Source organism: Trichechus manatus, unplaced genomic scaffold (assembly GCF_000243295.1).
Source record: "Trichechus manatus latirostris isolate Lorelei unplaced genomic scaffold, TriManLat1.0 scaffold00007, whole genome shotgun sequence".
Classification (NCBI taxonomy): Eukaryota; Metazoa; Chordata; class Mammalia; order Sirenia; family Trichechidae; genus Trichechus; species Trichechus manatus.
In genome coordinates, this window is record NW_004443943.1 from 14,410,064 (window position 1) to 14,432,599 (window position 22,536).

At 35.6% G+C, this 22,536-nt stretch overlaps 1 protein-coding gene across 3 annotated transcripts in view; it reads left to right on the plus strand.

Annotated features, from left to right (window-relative positions):
• Nucleotides 1-1,604: 1,604 nt before the first annotated feature.
• The window catches only part of PTEN (phosphatase and tensin homolog), a 114,115-nt gene continuing 93,183 nt past the window's right edge, over nucleotides 1,605-22,536 (plus strand). Inside the window, exon 1 of one of the 3 annotated variants that reach the window (XM_004369902.3) lies at nucleotides 1,605-2,685. In XM_004369902.3, coding sequence (XP_004369959.1) covers nucleotides 2,607-2,685 — 79 coding nt within the window. In that variant the 5' untranslated portion in view covers nucleotides 1,605-2,606. The remainder of the gene's footprint in view (nucleotides 2,686-22,536) is intronic. The other 2 variants (XM_023739730.1, XM_023739736.1) reach the window with 2 other exon arrangements.

Below are 22,536 nucleotides of genomic sequence, written 5' to 3' on the forward strand. Positions count from 1 at the left end.
AGATGGGTTCGCACTAAACGGCAGGGCACCAGCAAGGAGGATGCGCCAGACCCCCATAGGCCCAGCCCCTTCTCCCACGGTTGGGAGCTCACAGTGTTTGCCGGTGCAGAGCAATAAATCTCAAGTCTTGGCCTTTTAGCTTGCTCCGTGGGTAGCAGGCGAGGGGTGGGACCACTTTGGGAACTCTTGCCCCGTGGTTTGCAAGAATCAGCAGCGGCGTCCCTCAGTGCAGAGAGGCGGGGGCACGTGCTTGGATGGGGGTGCTTGTGTAACCAGCTCCCCAGGCACCAGTCCCGACAGCGCTCCCGTAGGAAGCTCGATTGAGCCGGTTTTCCCGCCGCCGCCTCGCAAAGTCTGGGGTCCCGCTCGTACGATGCGGGAACACTCCAGGCGAAGAAAACGAAGCACTTGCCTCTGGAGCTATCATAAGGGAGTGGGAATTTGGAAAGTTCCCCAACTAGGAACACACGTGACCTCCCACTGAAAGTAGTTCCGACGGTGGCTCATGTATCCTTCCACCTCCTTTTTGAACCCTCCTAGGTCTCTTCGACTCCGCCTACTCTCAAGGCTGCGTCTTTCTACGGTCCGGTATCTCTCACCCGGGTCCGCAGCCCTGGCCTCGAGCGTGCACGGCCCGGCTCGGGGAGCATGGAAGTAGGCCCCGGGGCAATCTACCCAGCCGGGTTTTCGCAGCGGCCAAAAAGGGGCGGGGCGAGGTGGATTCAAAGGACGGAGCTTGGGTTCCTCCCGGTGAACCGACCTGGATCCTCGAGAAGAGGGATGGGCTGCTCTCCCGAGGAGCAATAAAGGCTGCAGGGTGCATCCGGCTCACAGAGATCCGCCGTCGGCCTATCTAGTCACTTGTCTTTTGAGGCCTGGAAATTCAGGGGCGATGCTCTCTTATTCATCGCACTCGACTGAGAGCTTTCATTATCAGGGCAAATGAGCCGACTTGCCGGAGAAGCGGGAGGTGGGGCAGTGAAAGGCAGCCTGTTGAGATACACAGTGGAGACACAATAGGGGGTTGTTCTTTGTGCTAAGACTGACACCTTGAGGACACTGGGGGTGGGAGTGTGAAGGAGTGGGATCTGTCGGCAAAGGCTGCTGCAGTCAAATCCTTGCGAACAACTGTGATCTGACGGTGTAACAGGAGTGATACGACTTGCGGTGCCGAGGAAAGAAGGGGGCGGAGGCAGGGGGAGGGGTGTCCTCACTGCAGGGACCGTCCCTGCGTTTCCCTATACACTGGCCAGCGCGGTCACCTGGTCCTTTCCACCTGTGCACAGGTAACGTCAGACTCGAGTCAGTGGCACCCCTCAGTGCAGCTACCTTAGCTTTCATCTTCAGTTCTCCTCCGCAGCGGCCTACTCTGACTCCTGCTGGGTTTCCCGGCAGAGCCGGAGGATTTTTTCGTTTCTCCCGCCCTGCGTTCCTGCTGAAGCAGCGGTGGGAAGTGCAGCTACAGGCGGGCGCCTCGGAACAAGCCCAAGGGAGCCACCGGCAGTCAACTGGGCATGCTCAGTAGCGCCTGCAGGTTGGGGGTTCTGCCCTTGCACCGGGAACCACCGCTTCTACCCCCTCCCTAACGCCTCTGCCCAGCCCTCCCCCGGCGTGATCTCGTCTGCCTCCCGCCTCCCCTCGGGCTCCCGAGGCGCCCGGGCTGGCCGCAAGGCGGCGGAGGGGGCGGGCAGGCCCGCGGTTATGTGGAGGAACTCTTTGTGCACTGCGGCAGGATATGCGATTGGGCGCCGCGACACGGCTGCGCTTAGTTCTCTCCTCTCGGAAGCTGCAGCCATGATGGAAGTTTGAGAGTTGAGCCGCTGTAAGGCGAGGCCGGGCTCAGGCGAGGGAGATGAGAGACGGCGGTGGCCGCGGCCCAGAGCCCCTCTCAGCGCCTGTGAGCAGCCGCGGGGGCAGCGCCCTCGGGGAGCCGGCCGGCCGGCGGCGGCGGCAGCGGCGGTGTTTCTTGCCTCCTCTTCGTCGCCTTTTCTAACCGTGCAGCGTCTTCCTCGGCTTCTCCTGAAAGGGAAGGTGGAAGCCGTGGGCTCGGGAGGGAGCCGGCTGAGGCGCGGCGGCGGCACCTCCCGCTCCTGGAGCGGGGGGGAGAAGCGGCGGCGGCCGCGGCGGCTGCAGCTCCGGGGAGGGGGTCGGAGTCGCCTGTCACCATTTCCAGGACTGGGAACGCCGGAGAGTTGGTCTCTCCCCTTCTACTGCCTCCAACACGGCGGCGGCGGCGGCGGCGGCACATCCAGGGACCCGGGCCGGTTTTAAACCTCCCCTCCGCCGCCGCCGGTCCCCCCCTGGCCCGGGCTCTGGAGGCCGCCGGCGGAGGCAGCCGTTTCGAGGATTATTCGTTTTCTCCCCATTCCGCTGCCGCCGCTGCCAGGTCTCTGGCTAGTGAGGAGAAGCAGGCCCAGTCGCTGCAACCATCCAGCAGCCGCCGCAGCAGCCATTACCCGGCTGCGGTCCAGAGCCAAGCGGCAGCAGAGCGAGGGGCATCAGCTACCGCCAAGTCCAGAGCCATTTCCATCCTGCAGAAGAAGCCCCGCCACCAGCAGCTTCTGCCATCTCTCTCCTCCTTTTTCTTCAGCCACAGGCTCCCAGACATGACAGCCATCATCAAAGAGATCGTTAGCAGAAACAAAAGGAGATATCAAGAGGATGGATTCGACTTAGACTTGACCTGTATCCATTTCTGCGGCTGCTCCTTCTCTGCCTTTCTGTCACTCTCTCTTAGAACGTGGGAGTAGACGGATGGGAATACTTTTCATAGATTGGGTGACTATAACGTTTAACCCTGGTCGAATTTGTAGATTAGATCATGTATTTTGTGTCTCTTTTGAATGTATTCAGCCTAGGGTGTGTTTGGCTAGAGGGAACTCCTGCCTAGTTGCAAGTGTCAAGACACGATTGGTTTCTTAGTCTATCTTCGGTCTCTTCCTAGGGGCTATTGTCCGTTAATACAGAATACACTACACTGTTAGTGGATTAGAGAGCTCGGGAATCCGGTCTACTAAATGAACAAAAAGTAGACGCTTTGAGGTTGAGCATATTTCGATTAAATCTTGGCCTAGGCCCTGGATCAAGGGTATAGATCAGATTAAAATGAAAATTAGTGTTGCACGTACGCGTATTGCATCAGAATCTTGCAGTGATTGTTTTTAGCTTCCTGGGTTGCATTAATAGATTCGTTTAAAATATGAATTGCAGACTGATTTGCATAACTTTAGAAGCAGAATCATTTTCCGCCTGTCTGGTGTGCATTTGAGGGCAAAACTAGTTTTGTATGTTTAAACTAAGTTAATTACAACTTTTAACTGCATTTAGAACTTTGGTAGTTTGAAATCAATAGAGGCACAATAGACTTTGTTAGGCGCTCTTATTAGATCTTTGTTAAATTTGCCTTTTTCTTTCCTGATGGGCATGAGATTTGCAGTTCAATAGCATTGTATGTTCAGTGCCCTTGTCAGGTGTAATAGAATGGAGATTGAGTAGTTTTTGATCCCAAATGATAATGTCCTCTAGGTTCCAAGGGTATTGTGTGTAGCAAATGGTGATTGTGGAGATTAAACTTAAGTTCTCACTTGAAATTTAAGTATCATTGTGATGCCACAATTGCTGCTTATCTTATTTAGGTTTCAGGTCCTCTACACCTATGAGTATCCGTTAATTTTAATGACTTGTGTAGAATGTCAAGTGTAATTTACCAGCTAATATCCAAAATTGCTGTTGAGAGTGCATTACTCCACCATCAGATCGTAGGTACAATGTTAACTTTTCTTCATACAATGTACTAAATTTATTGAGTCAGCTCGTTGAATAAGATAGAAACCAAGAATTTTAACGGTGCATAGCTTTGGGTGTCTAAAAGTTAGGCCTTTGTACTTCAAAAGATAGTGGTTATCAAAAACTATTAGCTTTTGCAGTTTCAGGTAAAACAAACTAGTTTTGATCAAGGATGGGGATAGAGTTCTTTTTTTTGCAGAAATTGAGAGTTAATGGTAGGCCTATGTATAAAGTGTGTGAAAACAATTAAGTTATTGGCCTGAAATGACTGAAGCATTTTAATTCTGGCAAGACCTTTTATTAAGACCAAAAATATGATGATGTTAATTGTAGCAGTGGCGGTAGTCAGTTAAAAGTATGTAATTATGTAAGTATTAATAAGATATTCTTAATAAAATTTTTTTTTTAGTAAATGCCAATAAGAATTTTGCTTAAAGGTAGCATTGACACTAATGTGCTAAAAATTGTGGGGAATAGTTTTTTTTTTTTTTGAAGAGTATGTTTTATATTGAAGAGCTTTTATTCCTTTCAGGTAGTTAGCTGTACATAAATGTGCACAGCTAATTTTGCCCACAGTTCTCTTGAAATGAGGATAAATGTTATTGAAGAAGTAGCTTTACAACATACAAAACTCTAGTATAGTTTTCTAGTAAGTTAAAAGCAAGTTTTTAAAGGAATATTTGGAAATTTTGGAGTCTGCATTAACTGAAAAACTTTACCAAGGGTGAATTTGATCCGCTTGCCCAAAACATAATTACTATGGAAAAGCTCTTCTGATTTATGACTTGTTTCAGAAGCAGTCTACTGTTGGTGTGAATTAATGACAGTCACCTAGATACGTAGAAACACATTTATTAAATGTCTTTTAATTTTGTAAAAAAAAGTCCCTGTTCAAAAAAGTAATTAAAATGTCGTCTGGTAGTGACTTAGATTTCCTTCAGCATTCAAGTGTGTTTATATTTTTACTTTTCCCACTTGATTTTAAGTTGTTAACAGGGTTGTAAGGCTTTAAAATTATTCTACCAGGTTCTTACATGTGAGCAGTGAGGTGACTGGCAATTTCTCCTTTGATTTCAGAGTATGTGGGCCTCTACACATGAAATTTATGTCACTTAAAACTTTCTCTGACACTGTACTTAGTTATGGTATGCATAGAAAGCCATATCAAATATTGCATCAAATGACTAATAACACTTAATTTCTAGAGTTGTGGTTTTATTGAGCCAAATGTCGAGATGAAAAAAAAGTCACTAAGGAAAAAGTCACTGATTGGCTTGCTTTTTTGATAGTTGCACTCCCAATAATTTTGATATAACAAAGCACTTTGGTTTACTTGGTTTCACTTATTGTTTATTGTTTTTTTTTTTGGGGGGGTGGTGGTGTTAAAATGGCCATTAAAGACTTTGGTAAATTACAATATCGATTTCTGCAGTCAAGCATGTTAAAAGTTAAATTCCTTTATGAAGGTAGTGAGTGGAACATTTTTTATCTAATAAAGATTAATAATGAAGTGATTTCTCATAATCAGAGGAGAATACTCAGTTTTAAAGTTTGCAAACTTGGATTATTCTAAAAATAATGTGTTGGTAGGGTTTTATTCTTCACGTTAGTCTGGAAAGTAGTGCTGAATGTGAGACAATAAAATATTTAGTGTCTTTAGGTTACATGAAAACTTGAGGCTTCTGTTTATTGCTTGATAGGTTTTCCTCTAGTAAAATTTAACCATCGTAGGGAATGTTTGTAATTTACAGGGAGTACAGCGATTATTGAAGTTAGCTACATTATGAGTTTCTCTCTTGCAAGATAAGTGATTATTAAAATTATTGTATTGTGAATTAAAAAAATTTTTTTGAATAGCTAGTATTTTATATTGTTTTGTATTTGTTAAGTTGTATTTCTTTCGTGGACAACATGATTGGGCCACCTAATTGTTATATAATAATTTACAAACTTTATTTTCATAAAGCTTATTCAAGAGTAAAGTACATCTGAGAGGAGTAATTTGTAGTTTATATGACTTGATATAAGGAGAAAGGGATTTTATTGCTGTCCATTGTAAAAGTTTGCACAATACAGTCATCAGTGTAGATTTTAAGTGTCTTCAAAGTACTAAATAAACGCTAAATGATTAAAGATCATAAAATATGGTGAGAAGTAGCCACCTTAATTTTAAACTTAATTTTAGAAAGACGATAGAGAAAGAATGTATTTGTGTGTATTAGCTGTTAGATTTTATTTTAACAACCTGGGAGAAGTAGCTGGTTTTTAAATTTTTGTATGGAGCAGTGTATCTACTTTCTCATAATAACCGTGTAAAATATACAAACCTTTTAGTGTTACAAAATTTTTCACTTTTTGGAAGTGGAGAGCTTTTCATTTCTTATTTTCATATGGTCTCATTTTGAAATTTGCCCCCATTTGCTGTTTGCTTGTTTGATGATAGCTTAATACTTTTTAATAATTATTAAGCCACTTACGACGTAATCGCTTCAGTGACTTTTAATGGAGGAATATTCATTATGAGAAGATTAATTCACAAAATTTCAACATTAATTAATTTTCAGTAAACATAGTCTATATTTTTAATTTTTATTTCAAGGTCTTTTTAGTAAGTTAAAGTAGGAAATCTTTATATTGATATTGTATGTGAAATCAGTTTCAAGGAGAAATTTAGAAGTATATATGCTTATGATGGTTTTTCACTTACTTGAAATGTTAGGCTTTTTTCATACTGTAAGGATTTAGCTTCCAGAAGATATATTATTAACGGTAGTATAAGAAATCAATTGCATACTATGTATTTTTTTTTTTTCTTTAGAGAACAATGGGTTAAAAGCCCTTCTGAAGTACTTTTCCGTAGAACCTATTAATCCTCATTTCTGTTTCCTTTTTTTTCTCACTCTCCCCCCTCCGTTTTTTTTGGTTAGACAAACTTGATTTTCACCAAGGACAGCATTGGAGAATTCGTTTTGTGGCCTGAATTCATTAAGAAAAGATGATGGGATTTGTTGTAAGGATAGTGACTCTTGACATTTCTATCAATTTGTGAGATTGGGGTCAGTAATGATTTCAGTAAATATTCAGTTCTGTTTTGCAATTGCTTTCTATTTAGTAGCTTTGAAATTAGTGTAGTTGCTATCAGAGATACTAGTAATGTTGAGATTAGACGAAATAACCTAAATTGATAAGAATAGCTGAGAAAACTGATTTCCTTAATTCTTTTATGAAGGCCAGATTACTACCACACGTATTCTTTACTAGGTGGTAAAAAGTGTTTCGGTCTTGAATGATGGTTGTCTCTATTGTGTTGAGTATATGCATTCACTAATGTAAAATACTTTATTTGCTAGGAAGGAGTGAAATTAGTATATTGGATTTGACTATTCACCTTTCCCCTAATTTTTCAAATTTTTTTCATTGGTTGCAGAACAGGTATTAGCAGTTTGACTCTTAAAATAATTTGCACTAGATTAAAAAAGACTCTTGGCAAATATTAATATAAGAAGAATGAATATAATGTAGGGGTAAATTGATTCTGGATGAAAAGTTTTAATTTAGTTCAATACTTTTAAGGTAAACTATCTTCATGTACAACAGTTTGCATTAAGAGATGCTGGTGGTCATTTTCAGGGTGTTAGGTGTATACTTTACTGGCAATGTTAAGAATACTGACAGATGGGTACTGGTTGTTGCACCTGCCAGCGAAAGAATATTGTTGACCTGCATGTAGTGTGGAAAAGAAGGCTGTTTATGAATTACATTTTAAGTGGTTACACATATAATTATCATCAGTAGTCACCACTTCAAACATGGACAATGGCTCTTACAAGTGTTTGAGTCCTCTGTATATACATATGTAAATAAATACAAAGTTAGCAAATCCTCTTAATGTTTCTTATAAATGAACTTTCTTCTCTTTGAGAGAAGAGATTACCTTGGATGATGCTGTTTTATGATTTTCAAATATGGTTGAATCTATTTACATTTCTTTAAAATGTTGAGTATTGGTTTTCCTACATCTCAAATGTATATAACATTTCATTTTAAATTTTAGGGAGGCAGTGTGGCCTCTGGAGCCAGACGGCGTAGGTTGAAATCCTCACTCTTGCACATAGTGGCTGAATGACTTTTAAGTAGGTTAGTTAACCTTTCTCAGCCTGTTTTATCTATAAAATGGGGATATTAATGGTACCTACCAGATAAAGTTTATCTTGAAGAATAAATGAAACAATATAAATAAGGCACTTAGCACAGTACCTGGTGCATTGTGAATACTTAATAAATGGTAGCTGCTGCTTTTGTTAAGATTATAATTTCAGATTACCCATGTGCGAGGGATTATTTTTGTGTTTTCATTTATGGAGGAAAAACTGATTGTAACTGAATTTCCTCAGTTTTAGACATGTTAGAATTTTAATTGATTCAAGCTTTGAGTGTTTTTAAAAATAGAGGTATTCTTTTTGGACTTCAAAGTGTAGCGTCTGATTTTGCTGTTGCATCACAAATAGAATGTAAAGCTCTGCTCATTCATACTATTGACCAAAGAAAAATTAGTCATGCTAATCAAAAAGTATTTGCTTTAAAATAATAAGGTAAGATTATTATTATTATTATGGCATAATGAAGTAGAATTTTTTAAATAAAAATTTGTTATAATGTAAAATTTTGATTTTCAAAGACAGGTCAGCTTAAATACTGTGTTTTTATTTACAAAGAATAATTTCAGCCTCAAATGAAATAAAACTTTTAATGTAGGATGTGAGGGTTATGTAAACTTTTTATCAACCTGGAGGTGTATTTCTTAGGATTAGAAAATGCAGTTACCTTCAGTTCACTTTTTTAGAGGAGTCATGCAACTTTGAATGACAAGTTACATTTATTAAATAAAACTTGCACTTAATATCATCTGGCTGTACATTAATATAATACAGGAGCTTAAATTTAGTGTTAAACATCTGTATTATTGGGTCCCATTTTCACATTTGACCTAGATTATTAATGTAATTTTAGGCCCTAGAAATAAGAAGAAAGAGCTAAAGGATTCTTTCTTCATATATTCTTACCAAGTATGGGGAAGGGTAGAATAAGCTTGAGGCCTGTCCAGTAAAAGCCATAAAGCGTGCATAGGGATCATTATTCCCCCTTTGGCTGTACTGGTTTCCTGGCTGTTTCCCAGTACCCTCAATAATGAAGCACTTGATTTTCAGTGAGTTTTTGACTTGTTTATTTGTTTTGCATTGCAGAATGAATGGCACCTTGTCTAATTCTGTATGTGACTATCTGATTATGTGATTTTAATGTAATTTTCTGTGTATTTTGTTAGGTGTTAAACTTGTTGTAATTTTGGTCCAAGTCTAGGTTGTAGAATTGAACTGTGCATTTTTACGTCATCTGGGCAAAGTTGAATTGTCTAAAGCTCATTCTTTTCTCGTTTTTAATGTTGCATGCACGTATTTATTTTTGCTTTATCACTACCCAAAGTTTATATCACTACCCAGAGTTTATAGTTGATTCAGTATTATTAGAGGCCTTAATGATACATTTGACTTTTATTTCCTTTGATTTCTGTAGATTTTTAGGATAAAACACAATAAAGTTTTCTCTTCTTTAGTAGTACTATAATTGCAAGGATTGCATTCTGCTAATTTTATATCTTCTGTATTTTTGATCTTTTGAAGAGGATGTAGTTAATAAGTTATGAAATGTATTGTGATTTAAATCAGGTATTCTTTAAGTCAGATGTATTCTCAAAGTGACATAAATATAGCATATGTGTTCAAAGTTGCAAATGACTTTTTCCTTTGAAATGTATTCATTTTTTTTTTTTCCATTTAAAATCCTCTTGCTTTCTTGAATTACTGAGGCTGTTCTTTTTGAGTATTCTAGCTACTCTGCACTGATTGGAGATTTAGATAGAATTGAAAACTTTTTTCTACTTTTAAAATAAAGTCTGAGGGAAATAATTAAACCTGAATTTCGTTTTTTTTTTTTTTTTTTTTTAGTGTTTTTATTAATTACTTTTTTCTGAGTCTGTTAGAGATATAATGGAATGCTTTTCTGTTTTTTTCCCATAACGTGAAAATGGTGCTTTGCCAGGGTTGTAAAATGTTGTAAAATTTATTCAACATTTTGACTTAATCATTTTTGAAAGCTATGAGGGCTTCAGTAAAGTTTTTTTTTCTTTTTAACTAATGTAATAAAATTAGTTAGAGTGACTTATATTTGTTAAGTATTTTTTGATTAACAAAGCCCTTTCTCATTTGATTTTTCTAAGATAAAAAGAGGCAACCTTATTGAGTAGACAGGGCAAATATTACTTATCCTTTTTTTTGCAATTTAGCAGTCATAGCTCTGATGGAATCAGGAACTTGTTACAGACTAGTACAATATTAAGTCCAAAGTAGGATGCAGGTTTTTTGGTACTTGGTGCAGTATTTTTATCATTATGTTACATCAGTGGTTCTTGAACTCAGAGAACATCAGAATAACCTGGAGGGCTTGTTAAACCACAGATTGCTTGACCTACCCTCAAAGTTTCTGATTCAGTTTAGGTCTGGGTTGGGGGCTGAGAATTTATATTTTTAGGAAGTTCCCGAGTGATGCTGATACTGCTGATCTGAGGACCACTGTATTACATTATCTGCCCCGTAAGGAAATTCTTAATGTTATTCTCCTTTATGTTAATAGAATTTGTATATACGTTATCTTATTTGATCCACAAACACTAAGTAACTCAGCATGGCAAATATCCTAACTTTATAGATTGGGCAATGAGTTTAGAAAGGCAGAATGGAAGGAGCATAGATTTGGGAGTTAGCTAGATCTAACTTAAATCTTTGCATAGCCACTTGTCAGCTGTGTAATAAAGGACACACTACATAACCTTAGTGAATCTCAGTTTCCCATCTCTAACATGGGGATAAAAATCCTTGTGGGGTTTTTTTTTAGGTTTGTTAGGGGTGTAGGTTAGGTGGTTTTTTTTAATAAAGAGCATTGGTTAACAACTGGGGTGATTCTGTAGCAACCCCCACCCCGGAACATTTAACAATATCTGGAGACATTTTTTGTTTGTACTGAGGTGTGGGTTGCTATTGGCATCTAAGCAGGTAGAGACCAGGAATGCTGCTAACCATCCTACAATGCACAAGACGACTCCCCACTACAAAGAATTATCCGGCCCAAAATGGCCAATACTGCCAAGGTTGAGAAACCCTGGCTCAGAGGTGTAAAGTTTATGGTACATAGTAAGGTAAGTATAGAATTTGATAAAAGTACCGTTGCCCTTAGGTTGGGGTATTTAAGAGGATCAAATTGCTCTAAGTGATGGAGCTAGGCCTAGATCGGTTTACTGATTGCTGCTAGGCCAGTATTTATAATAAGAACTTTGTCCACAAAAGGTATCCCTAGTAGCAAAAAAAGTTTATTTGAAGAGGGCTCATGTGTTATTTGGCTGGTTGTGAAAGTGTTGCTTTGAACTTCTGTTAGAAAAGGCTGAAGATGTTTTCAATAAACATTTGTAGGTGTAATGCACCATATGTGGTATTCAGAAGGATGTTACATAGAACTGCTCTAACAGGATGGATATAGTTTGTTAAAAGAAAGTACCTTTTCTCATTTTTATATTGCCAGTACTTTTTAAAGTAATCCTTATCTATTTCCTTTAATTATGTAGTTGTTGAGCTATTGAGAGTTACTTTGCTCCTTAGTATACTTTTTGTTGTTATTACTTAATGCATTCTTTAACCTTATACTTATTTATTCTAAATCTGCTTTTGCTGTAGTCAGACATGGTGAGGTTGAAAGTGCTGACATAAAATGGCAAATTTCTGACAAGTGATAGAAACTTTTCAAATCTTCCCAGATAAACAAGGCTTGACTAAGGAGTCCCTGATGCATGTATTACATTCATTTTTAGGCCCTAGATTTTCTGTCAGCCTTTTGAATTAAAGTACTTTATCTAAACTAAAAGCTCATATAAATGGTGAAGTTTTTAGGAAAAAATTGGGATAGAAGTTTAGATTAGTCCAGGGATAGGAAGGTGGGTGCCAAGGGAATAAATAACTTTAGTGGATACTGAATTTTTTTTTTTTTTTTAGGGCAGACAAACATAATTACGAAAGTGTTCTAGGAATAGATTGTTTGCTATGATTTTTTTCTGTTTGCTTGATTTTACAATTTACTTTGCCTTACTTTGCTCACAGAGTAAAATGCCAAGGCCTTATTTTTGAAATTCTTATGAAATTCAAGTTTTGACTGAGTTTTGTGATCCCTTTTGAAATTATAAGAGGTTTTTTTTGTTTTGTAGATGTTTTCTTTTAATGATTTCTAAAGTTACAACCACCCATCTATATTTTATATGTTTTCTCTAACATAAGCGCATTCTAGACCAAGCACTGGGTAATGACACACTATTTAATTTGTTTAAGGAATATTCCACTCCATCATCTATTACTCAGTTGCATCCGGGAGGTGTGAATGGTATGATCTCATCTATATAACATTGTGTTGCACATATATGAGTCCAACCGCAGGAAGAATAAGAGAGCTGCATGCAAGATGGATCTGAGGTAGGGTAGATAGAAGGAAGGAGCCCAGTTAGCTGAAGATATTCAGAGAGATTGATAAATATTTTAAAACCAGGTAATCAAATGATAGCTTCAGATTTATATAAGAAAAACAAATATTCATTGCTGTAATTTAATTGAATAAGGCATATGGTTATAATTTCAGTATATGAATAAACTCCATTTGCCAACTCTACTTAAGAAAATTTCTTTTATAAAAAGTTGACTCATTAAAGAGAATTTTTTAAAAATCACCCGTTTTCCTACTTCTTTACACTTTCATGTTTCCATAATAACTTCTAGTTTTGTTCGTATGTATATATTGTAAAGTCTGGTTGATTATGGTGAATTCAAAGGTGTGTTATTTCTTTAACACATTTTCCATAGCACTTAATAGTTGCCTTAATTATTTTAAATAATGAAGTCATCAGTAATATTATTTCTCTGTAGTTATACATTAAGCTTGTTTTTCAATTTCTGACTAATATTTTTCTGCTATTTTGTGATTTTTTTTTTTAAGTGGGTTTAAGATGACCTAAATATTAGGAAAGATTTTCACAATTTTGATTCACAAAATCATGATCTGAAATAGCTGAAATGTTGGAGTCTTGAAGCTCCCCCCTTCACTTATAAGAAAGCTATTGCATATTTAGAAATTTAAGCATATTTTACTTAAGTAAAGCAAAATAATATTTATCTGAACGTTTTTGATGTATCAGTTTTTCTATTATAGGAATATTGTGTTGAAATTAAAGTGGGTATAGAAGTAATTTGAATAAACTATCACATCATTTTTATAACAAAGTGGTTGTAACTCTGTTGCTTTCCTTTCCTTAATCAGAAAGGGTATTTATTGCTCGTCATGATGTGACTGTTACCTGGAGCATATTTTGAATATGATTTATATTTGCGTAATTATCTAGGTAATTGATGATATTAATTGATGGTTTGCTGTGCATTTGCATTTATAATCAGTACTAGTTTTTGTTGGCAAAAAATTGCATGTTAGTTTATTTCTAAATGTCAGATACTAAAAGAGGAAAATAACCTTATTTAGCTCAATGATAATTATCAATGAAATATATTCGTTTTTTCATTCTTATTGTTAGAAAAAAAATTGAGATAGAAACAAACTCTTCCTTTTTTTAAACAAAATTACTTTTTAGAGTAACATTCTCTCAAATGAAACAAAATTGTTTCCACTCTTAACTGAAGGAGCTTTTAGTTTAGGTGTGGTATTATGTATTTTCTTGGAAGCTGATAAAAACGTGGTGATGGCAAAAATATTTTGCTTATGAGTGTGTATGTTTTTTTTTTTTGGAAACCCAGGACACAGTTTAGTGTCTGACTAGTTTTCATGGACTAGTTGTAGGAAATCTATATAAAATAAATAACAGTGTACTGAAGGTATGAAAAGATTGTGCGTATCAAGTTTCTGTCTGTTGTTGTCAAGATTATATGTAATACTTTAAAATACACCAAGGTGCTGGTTATTAAGGTATTTGGATTCTTTTTAATACTGAAAAGGTCACACAGATTGTGATTATTGTATAGTGTCCAAGAACTGAGGCCTGCCATCTGTTACTCAAATGTAGGAAAAAGTTAAAAAGATAATCTAGTGATATAAGTGGTTTTGACACCTCTGTTTTTGGAATTATCTATTAAGTATGATTTTTAAGAGTAATATAAAATTCTAAGCTTTGCAAAAATAATAATAGTTATGTTGGAGCTTATATTTTTTCTACTAAAATACAAAGGTACTAGTTGAGAACTAAAGATTGTGTAATGAAACCCTGGCTTTTATTCATTTTGCTTTTAGTAGATTGTTTGAATATTTATATTTTAATATAAGGTTAAGTTATATAAGATACTGATGTTTTCAAACTCTAATCCTTAAAAAGTTGATAAATAAGGGAATTCATTACTACAGAACTTAGGGAACTGATTTAATATAAGTTACGTAAAGATTTGCTTTAAGTATTTTTCAGATTGACAGCTTTCTTCCCTGATTGGCTTGATTATTTCTTACCTGTACTCTAGTAAATGAACTTTTCTGTTTGAAATTCTCTAGCATTTTGAACCATTACAGAAGTTATTTCTATAACTTATTTTCTTTTCACCCCAAGTTGCATGTTTGGTTTTGTCAAGTTACACGTTGTTGTTGTTAGGTGCTGTCTAGTCGATATCCACTCAATAGAAGTCCTTAAGAATTGCACATTGGGCTTAGTAGGATCTGATTAATTTCAGTCTGGTTTGTTTTATTTATTATGTTGACATTGTTTTGTTTTTCTTGAGAACTTTCTTATGCCAAATGATATTTTACAATATTAGAACAAGGTAATTATCAGTAATATGATTCTTACCAATATCGAAATGAATGTAATATGTGTGCTTTCATATTTTGAAATCCACATGTATTTCTAGTTCATGTTGTTTTTCTCTACTAAAATACTGAACTTAAAGAAAACTACTTTTGCCAAATGGAAAAAAAAGCAAGTCATTTTTCAGATGATTTCCTAGATTTAAAGTATGAAAAAAAGAAACTCGACTATATTATATTAAAAGCTAAATATAAAATGAAGTCATCTAGCATATTTTCGTTAGGGACTTTTCCCTTTTAAGGTGGTTCCAAGTTAACAGAGCTTTCTTTGAAAGGTAAATTTTTACTGTTATGAGTAAATTTCAGTATTTTGCAGTTTTGATTTAATTGCTAGGAAAAAATTCTAGTTATTAGAGACACATTTGTATTAGAACTTTGGTTTATTTGCACCTTTTGTGTGGTAGCTTTTGAATGTTGTTAGATTAGCATCTGCAAGATTTAGTATAGATGAGAATCTTGGACTCTTTTCAGAATGCAATTTGCTAATATTGGGTGAATTAGCACCAGATATTACTAGACCTTTATTCTCAAACTACTGCTGGGTCCCATGACATCTCTGCACCCCTTACCTGTTTGTCTTTTTGCTGTAAAAGTTAGTGACCTTAGGTTATTTTTGCATAATTATAGAGTAGCCAAAATATAGTGTTTTAGGTAATGGCTTCTGATAAAATAAATAGTAAAGGTATGGCTTTTATAGTAGAATGATATTTCATTAGTAATTTATAACAAATCTAACACTGAATACAAAGATTAGAGCTTTAAATGTACTCTGTTATGTACTTTATGATAGTACTGGATTGACTTAAGTCTCAACATTAAAATTTTAACATATATTCTTTCATGTACTTATTACAATTTTGCTGTAGAACATTAAGAGTTAGTGTTTAGCTTAAGTCAAGTGTGTCTGATGCATGTGGTTGTGCTGATGATCTTTTTGAAAGCTGTTATGTAAATATCCATATTTTGTTTGATTTGTGATCAGTCTTAGATGTTTTTTAAATGGGAGCAAAACCTTAGCTCTGTGTGTTTATGTGTGTGTGTGTGTATTTTAACAGCAGCAGACTTCTGAAACAGGAAACCAGTCTTATCGTATTCATCCAGAGACCTAGGAAGAAGGTAATTGTTTGATATACTGGTTAAAACCAGTTAGTTGGGCAACTTAAATTTTTAAAGGTTCACAGATGTAGGTTTGAATAGTGGTAGATACATTATTTCATTAATAAACAACCACTTTGGGGGAAAAAAACTACTTTGAGAAAAGTTGATTAAATTAGTCCAGGGACTAATAATCCCCTCAGCTCATACACAAGGTTAATTATAGTTTGAATTTTAGATTGTTGCTAGCATCATCAGTGAGTTGTTAAGATATTTTTTCCTGTGGTTTTAATTTTCTTGAATTTAAATAATTAAAGTTTAAAATTAAAACATTTAAAATTAAAAATTAAATTTATTTTAAATAAGTGTAATAGTACTTTTCATCTTAAATTTAAGTAGCTTTATTGGAAAAAAATCTTTTTCAGATGATTTACTGGAAATTGTCTTCGATTTGTTAATGTATACATGTACATATGCACACGTCAGTGTACATATGCACAGGTCAGTGTGCATATATGCACATAGTTGTACTCAGTGCTTTCACACTATTTTGTGGTCTGGTTTTTCACAAATACAGTTTTTATGTGTCAACTGGTACAGTCTGTACAGTCTATACAGTCTTTTAAAAAACTGTATAGGTAATATGCTATCAGGATGAATACCATGGTTTGCTTACTGTATGATTGTTAGGGCTTCTGTTTTTTTTTTCCCCTTTTTAAATGGCATTATTGTTAATATCTTTGGATAGTTTATTTTTTTTGTTGTTTATTTTCTTGGATTATATTGCTAGAGTGGGATTGCTGGATTGAAAAGTACAATACTTTTCATAGGTCCTTGTTACAGGTTGCAGTTTTCTTGCCAAACGAACCAATTTATAGTATTGCTACTAAGAAGATGAATTGCAAGCAGTTCTTAATATTACCTTTAAAGAGTACGATGTTTCAATTTAGAAAGTGAGAGCTATATTCCTATTTCAAAGCAAGATTGTGCACAGACTTTTTAGTCATGAAAAGTTCATATAACATGAAAAAGGCAAAAGAAAGATGTGGAGTTAGAAATATCTGGAGAAGTAAAAAACTTCAATAGTTTTCATAGATTATTTGGCAGTCAGTTTTCCTTTTGGGTTTGAGACTGCTAGCAGATAGCTAAGAAGTGTTAAAAGAAAGCTATAATTTATACTAAAGTGAATTTGAGTTAATATAGCAAGAATTCCTTTTTTCATAATTTGTTTATAAAAACACCATATTGAATTGACTTGTAATGAGACATTTAAACTACATTTCTAATTCATACAACCTCTAAAATAATGAAACCTTATTTACAATTGAAGAGCCTTTGGCAGTTTTAGAGATTAAAAGTTATTTTTAGTTATTTGATTCTTGAAACAACCAGTGAAAAAGTTACAGCAAGTGATATTAGCATTATTTTACAGAAAAACAAAACAAAAATATTTGAGGCTCAGAGATCAGGTAACTTAACTGAAGTCATAGGCTTTTAAATTGCAAATCGGGGAGTAGAACCTTGGTTTCTGTATTAAATGACGATATTCATTAAGTGCTTACAGGGTCTGGCACTTTGTAAATATTTAAAATTTCCTTTTAATCCCTGTATCCTGTGTTGTTCCTAGCTTTTCTTTCTTCATTCTTATAACCCTCATTTTTTGGAGCACTCTTCTTAACATTTCTGTAGTTCAAACTTTCCTACCTATGCACCCTTTTGCCCCTTATACACTAAGGTTTTAGGCGCATTAATTTGGTCTGTGTAGGAATATATATATGTTTTATATCTTAGGACAAATTGTTTCTAAATAATGAAAATTAGCACTTTATCAACTGGAAAAGTGAAGGAGCTCCTACTTCTGCTTTCATCCCAGTATAAATCTTCAATTTAGAAAGCAGAGCCCATCAATGTTCAACATACTTAATAGGGAAAATAAAATCCAGTAAGAAATAGAAAATCTGTCATTAAATGAGAAAGCTATGCAAGTGAATGAGAGTGGCTGGTACTTAAAGAATAATTTTATTAGAAAGGTTGATAATGTAAATATAATGGTGACACACTTGGAAAGTATTTCTTAAATGTAGGGTTCTTAAAATTTGGTGAAAGAAATGTAAACCCGATGTCATTTATGGATCAGTGGCAGAATTTATCTTTCTCCTCAAATGAACCTTAACTTTCTGTTGGTTGAAAGCACTGCCAGAAAGGGGGAAAAGCTCCAGAATTTCTTTGGTAATAAAATGAATCCCTGGTATTTGCTAACTTGCTTTCAATTCTTGTTGTGTTAGTCTGACCTTGTTCATTCCTTTGCTTCTGCTGCTGGTTTAGCTCAGTGTTCCTCTTGTAAGCCAGGTAACTTCAGATTTGTCTTTTGATTGCTGCCTCTCTAAATCTGTATATCACTTTCTATTTGGCCAGTCGTTTTTCATGTATGTTATAGTTTCATATTGCTACTTACCTTTTAATTAACTAGAATTTAAAAAACAGCTTATCTGTGAACTGTGGAAATAATTTTCCTTGAAATCATTGTGGCAGAAAAAAAGTTATTGGTTTGTGTACTAGCACTGTATTTTAGTTTATAATTAGTTTAGGGTTAAGCATACCTATATGTTATATTGAGTACTGCAAAGAAGCTTTTTACAACTCTTATACTTTCTCTAGCCATCATACATAAGATTTAGCATACATGCCAGGAGCGCATTATAAGGTTTGGGGAGCTTTTTTTGCTTATTTTACTCTATTTGAAAATTGTAGTCAAGTTTATAGTATAAACCCCATTAATTTAGGCTCAAATAAAAATTTGAGGTAAGGCAGACATATTTAGATCTCAGCTCATAAGTTGTTTTCTAAAAGATGTTAATTAGTTGAAACTTGGCACATATTTTTAGTGTTTTAAGTCATGATTGGATGCATAGGCTAACCAATAAAAATTTATTTAACTTGTAAAGTAGCCACAGTCTTTCATAATGTATAAGTCAGCTATATTATGCATTAAACTGACTTCTATAGATCGACTTCAGAATTAAATTACCATTTATTAATTTTTTTCCTTTGGACTTTATGTGTGAGAAGGGATTGTTGTAGCACCTGGATCAAGATTGTTTGTCTATACACGATATATACAATTTTAAAACTCATCAAGCTAATCATTTAATATCTTTATATTTTATTGTATTAAGTTATACCTCAATTAAAAAAAAAAAAAGAAAATGTTTGCTCACGTGTGAGTGGGAGAAAAAAAAAACTGTCAGTGTATCTCAGATCCATGTAGTTATGGTGCCATCCAATGTAGGCGAGAAAGAAAGTACCATAAATGCATTTCTTCCATCTCTTTCCTTATTGCATATATAGTAGTTGATACTGTGAGGAAAGAAGGTTTTTTTTGGGGGGAATATTTTACATATGCTCTTAAGTTAAATTCTTAAAAGGCAAATTAATATAGAAAAGAATTAAGAGTTAAAGTTCCTGTTAGGCTTTGATATTTTTTAGAAGGGTTACGTTATTCAGCAAATCAGTGTCATTGGGAAAAAAACCAATGGACTCATGGTATAGTGCTGTACCATTTGTTCAATTGATGACAAATAACTAGGCTTTCTAGATGTTGATCGTATATTAACTTGTTTGATCTTCCTAACAACCACACATGATAGGTATTTTTATTAGCCCCGTTTTACATAGGAAACAGGCACAGATAGAGTACATAACTTGTCTAAGGTTACAGAGTAACCAGCTTGGCTCTAAATATGTTCTTAACTAGTACACCAGCAAGATTAATACCAGTTGCTGTCAAGTCGATGCTTGATGCTTATAAGACATTAAATACAGTTGTATATTAAATACTACTTATTCAGAATAATGATTGGTAAGTGCAAGTTAAGTTTTTTTTTGTGTTAGAAATCCTTAATATTTTTCTTTTTTCAGTTGCTCAGTTATTTTTATATGCTTTAAATTGTCTAAAAAAAAACTATAAGAACTGTAATATATGGAGAAGCAAAAAAGTTGTATATTAGAAAGATTTTGTTTATTGTTAGAATTTTTAAGAGGGTCTTATAATTTACCTGCTCACATCTAACTTCAAGACGTAGAACATTTATACATTTATTTGTATAATTCTTGATATAAGAAGTGTTTACCTTAAAATTCTGCAATCAGGTGGTTGCTGACATAATCAGTTTAGGTTTTTGTGTTCTCTTTTTGAAGTTTTAATATTTCGTTTGTGAATCACTTTTACTTGAACCTGCTTCCTTTGAAAATTTTATATTTTTATTATTGATTTGGAAATAAAAGAAATCTCAGATTCTTCTTGTGAGACAGCATGGCGTAAAAAGCTTGGGCTTTGGAGTTGTGTTCTAAATTGGGTTTGAATCATAACTTACTGCTTGTCAGCTTTGGGACCGTGGACAAATTACTCAGTCTTTTCGACCCTCAGTTTCTTTATAAAATGGTAATATTTACCTCGTGGGATTGTTAGGATTAAATGAGAAAGTATTTGGCACATGATACTCAACAGATACTAGTTTTCTACATCTTTGTAAGATGGATGCTAAAGTGCTGGGTAAAATCTCAAACTGTCTGATTAGGGAAGGGGAGAATCTGAGGAAAACGAAGCCTTAAAACGACTTGAATTCCTAGGCAGGAACAGAGCCATGGATTGTTGCTTTGCAAGGGGCTCCCATGTTGGTCCTGGCATGGGCTCCTAATTAAGTTGAACACCCTCTCATGGCATCCTTAGAAGTGGACCTAATCCTCTGTCAGTTCTGCAGTCTCCATGTAGATTTGTGTGTGAGTTGCGCTTGACTGGTTTTTTTTTCCTGAATAGTTTATGTATTCCCATGTCTCTGCTCTGTCCCCTGTTTGGGATGTTCTGACTGCTTTTGCTTCTTCATCTGTCTGTTGATGTCTGACTTACCTCTTAAAATCTAGCATGCTACCTACTCTGTGAAGCTTTATCTGTGCCCACACAGGTTTAGTCTCTTTTTCTTGATCTTATGTATAATAGAGCATTTGGCACAGTTACAGGTCTGTGTATCTGTCTTCCCTGATAGAATAGGAACTCTTTGAGGGCAGTGTTCTTTCTTACTTAGCCTTATATCCTCAGTGTCCCTTTCACAGAATTACCAATATATGTTTGAATAAGTGAATGAAGGAGGGGGCCAACTGAGTTTATTTTCTATGTGTGCGTGTAAAAAACAACCAGTTGCCTTGAGGCAGCTGCAACTCATGGTGACTCATGTGTTAGAGTAGATCTGTGCTCCATAGAGTTTTCAATGGCTGATTTTTTGGAAGTAGATTGCCAGGCCTGTCTTACAAGGTGCTTCTGGGTGGACTTGAACCTCTAACCTTTCAGTTAGTAGTGAGCACGTTAACTGTTTGTACTACCGATCTATGTACAGTTATAGACTTTGTTTTTAAGTAAGTTAACTAAGTACTTTGTAATCTTATTTACTTTACTAGTATTCATAGTACAAGATTAAATTTGAATCTAGTCCCGGTTAAAATGACTGCATTTCAAGGGGCATTATACGTGTATCCTTTTCTGTAAGGAGAGAAATCTTACTAGCATTCTCACTAAAATTAATAGTTTAGGTTAGGTAAGTTTGTTAGTAGTAATAATTACAAGCATTTTCTTTTAATAAAATAATTTTCTGTTGTTCTCCTCAGAAAAACTTAAGATGATTTCATTTTACATTTTTGACTGAAATGTATTTATAATTTTTTGGGTAAGAATTACAGATTGGTGGTCACTGCTGTTTTGGATTCTCTACTGCTACTTCTGGTGCTTCATTTTTTTCTGACTGTTATTTCCCATTTTCTTCCATTTGTGCTTCAAGGTAGAGTTAACAAATAAAGAATATTCCTTTTCAGGAATTGCTGCTGGCTTAGGCTTGATTTGAACCTCCAGTCTTCTGCTTTTTTCTTTGTCTTGTATGGACATAATACCCCAAAACGTTTTGATAATTGAACAAAGCCTACATTTTTAGTTTTCTTTTGGAGTCCTTATAGTATAAGAACACTTTGAGGTTGGGGTTGAATTTATGTGTTCTTAAAGTGACAAAAGTTGTTCTGGGCCCATAGTAAATGCTATTTAAGTCTTCTATGCAGTTATTATTATAACTTTTTTGGGTAGAAATTCAGCTTTTTTTAAAAATTACAGAGCCGATTCTGAGTCGTATAGGACAAGATCATATTTTGTTGTGATAGTAAATAGACTTGGAGATAGTTATAAAACAAACATAATTTAAAAAATTGGTTATAGAAACAGTACAGATGCATTATAGCAAAAATAGAAAATACAAAACTGGCAAAAATGAGAAGAAAATATATATTCCCACCAGCTAGAGATTGCTACTGTTAGTATCTTATTGTATAATCTTTTTATCTACATGTATCTAGTTGACGCAAAAATGTCCTTTTTGGCCGGTTTGTTGCAAACAATATTCAGACCAGTATTGTACCTTGTGCCACCTAGGTGCAGGGACCTTTAAGTCTTTTTTAAACGTTGGACTCCTCCACCGCATTTTTTAAAATATGACTTGTTGAAGAGAGACTGAGTCATATCCTATAGACCATATAGCACCTTTTGAATTTGTCCGGTTTACTTCTTAATAACATCATTTAGATTGTTCTTCTCCCATGTATATTTCCTATAAATTAGATTGCATATCTAAAGGTTTGGTGGATTCAGGTTCAGGATACTTGGCTATTATAGGTGAT